General features: G+C 42.6%; 1 protein-coding gene across 1 annotated transcript; it reads left to right on the plus strand.

Moving 5' to 3' along the window:
• Positions 1-1,442: 1,442 nt before the first annotated feature.
• Positions 1,443-1,964, plus strand: LOC138870228 (uncharacterized). Its single transcript, XM_070148021.1, has one exon. The coding sequence runs from the start codon at positions 1,443-1,445 to the stop codon at positions 1,962-1,964; it is 522 nt and encodes a 173-aa protein (XP_070004122.1).
• The last annotated feature ends 308 nt before the right edge of the window (positions 1,965-2,272 follow it).

Raw genomic sequence — 2,272 nt, forward strand, 5'->3', positions numbered from 1 at the left:
GCTGAGAGATGCGATCCTCTGCCTTTAAACAAGAGCCAAATGAACCACTTCATGAGATTTGGGAAAGGTATCAGACGATGGTGAAGAAATGTCCGAATAATGACATGACCGAAGCAATAATCCAGCAAACATTCTACCGTGGCATCAACACTACCAACCAGTGTGTAGTTAAACAACTCGCCGGGGGAAACTTTATGAACACTACTTATACTGAGGCGCGTTATATACTTGATGCGATGGCTGATACTTCCTCGGCATGGAAAAGTCAAGCTAATGTGCCACAAGGTGATCCCAATGTTATTCACCTACACAAAGAGCTCCATGACCACGACCAAACAATTGCCGAGTTAACTACAATCATGAACCAGTTGGACAAAGCTCAATTTCAGCAAATTCAAGTGCCATGACAAGTGAATGCCATGGAAGGGGTAAATATGATGGTCAACAAGAGGTGGAAAAGAGGTCAACAAAGTCAAGGAAATCCGGATCAATGTGAACAAGGTAAGTGGTTACAACCAAGATGATGGGTATGATGATCAAAGTGAAGAAGTTCAGTATGTGAATAACTAACAAGGACAACAAGGCAATACTCCGAATCAACAACAACAGTGGAGATACCAAGGAAATTGGGGAAATTAAAATCAACAAGGAAATTAGAACAATGCAAACAACAACAACTAAAGCAACTAGGGGAACAATAACCAAAATTGGGCCAACCAAGGTAATCAAGGCAACTGGGGTGGTAATAACAATAGCAATTGGGGAGGCAACAACAACCAAGGGGGTTGGACTAATGGTAATCAGGGGAATCAGGTGTCGGGCTTTCAAAGGCTCCGATGTATCAACAACCAAACAACCCGCCTCTATTTCCGTCTCAAGGTCCTAGCTCGTTAAACAATGAGATGGAGCAAATTGAGTTAATGTTTGAGAAAATAATGAAGAAAAACGCCGACTCTGATGACCAATTGGCATCTCATAATACTTCTATCCACAACTTGGAGGTCCAGCTTGGCCAGATTTCGCAAGCTTTGAACACTCTCCCTAAGGAGGAACTTCCTAGTGACACAGTAGTAAACCCGAAGGGAGGGAACAATATGGGTCATGCTATGGCGGTGACTATAAGGAGTGGTAGAGGAGGAGTTGCTAGTACCTTGAATGCAAGAAAGGTTGTGAGTGATGATGTGTTAGTGCAAGAGAATGATGATCAAAGCAATGATGTGCAAGTGGGTGATGATATTATGAATGAAGAAGTGAGAATTGACATTGATGACATCGTGGAGGAGACATAAAATGATGAGAACCCGTCTAGGGAACACGTAATAGACATACTGGAAATGGTAGTGCCCAAAGCCGTGACTCCTCTGTCAAGGTCTCCTCCACCATACCCTCAGAGGCTTGCAAAATAGAACAATGAGAACCAGTTCAAGAAATTTATTGTTATGATGAAGAGTTTGTCGATAAATCTACCTTTGGTGGAAGTTCTAGAACAAATTCCAGGATATGCCAAGTTTATGAAAGACTTGGTAACAAAGAAGAGATCCATGAATTGTGAAACCATCAAGATGATGCATCAAGTTAGTGCCATTGTGCATTCTATGTCCCCAAAGCTAGAAGACCCCAGTGCTTTTACTATCTCGTGCACTATTGATAGTGCCGATTTTTCTAATGCTTTGGGCGACTTAGGGGCAAGCATTAACTTGATGCCATATTCTGTGTTTAAGACATTAGGGATTGGGCAACCAAGACCCATATCCATGAGGTTGCAGATGGAGGATAGGACAATGAAGAGGCCATTAGGGATTATAGATGATGTGCTGGTGCGGGTCAACAAGTTCATACTTCCCGCAGATTTTGTGATTCTTGACTGCGAGGTTGACTATGAGATGCCGATTATACTGGGGAGACCTTTCCTAGCTACAGGGAAGGCTTTAGTTGATGTGGAAGCAGAGGAGATCAGCTTCTAGGTGGGTGATAAAAAAGTTGTATTCCATGTTTTCAAATCAATGAGGCAGCCCAATAACAACGAAGTATGTTCCTATGTTGATCTTGTGACCGAGGTGATTATTGAAGACACCAGTGTTGTGATAAATGTGGAGGACCCTTTGGAAGTTGTGTTGTTTAACCATGATGTGACTGAGGATGAAGGATTGGTAGACCATGTCAATGCTTTGCAAGGAATCAGTTCTTACACATATGAGCCCCGAAAACTTTCCTTGGATCTTGAGAACAGAAAGACTCCACCAACAAAGCCCTCAATCGAGGAACCATCCTT

This window comes from Nicotiana sylvestris, chromosome 6 (assembly GCF_000393655.2).
Source record: "Nicotiana sylvestris chromosome 6, ASM39365v2, whole genome shotgun sequence".
Lineage (NCBI taxonomy): Eukaryota > Viridiplantae > Streptophyta > Magnoliopsida > Solanales > Solanaceae > Nicotiana > Nicotiana sylvestris.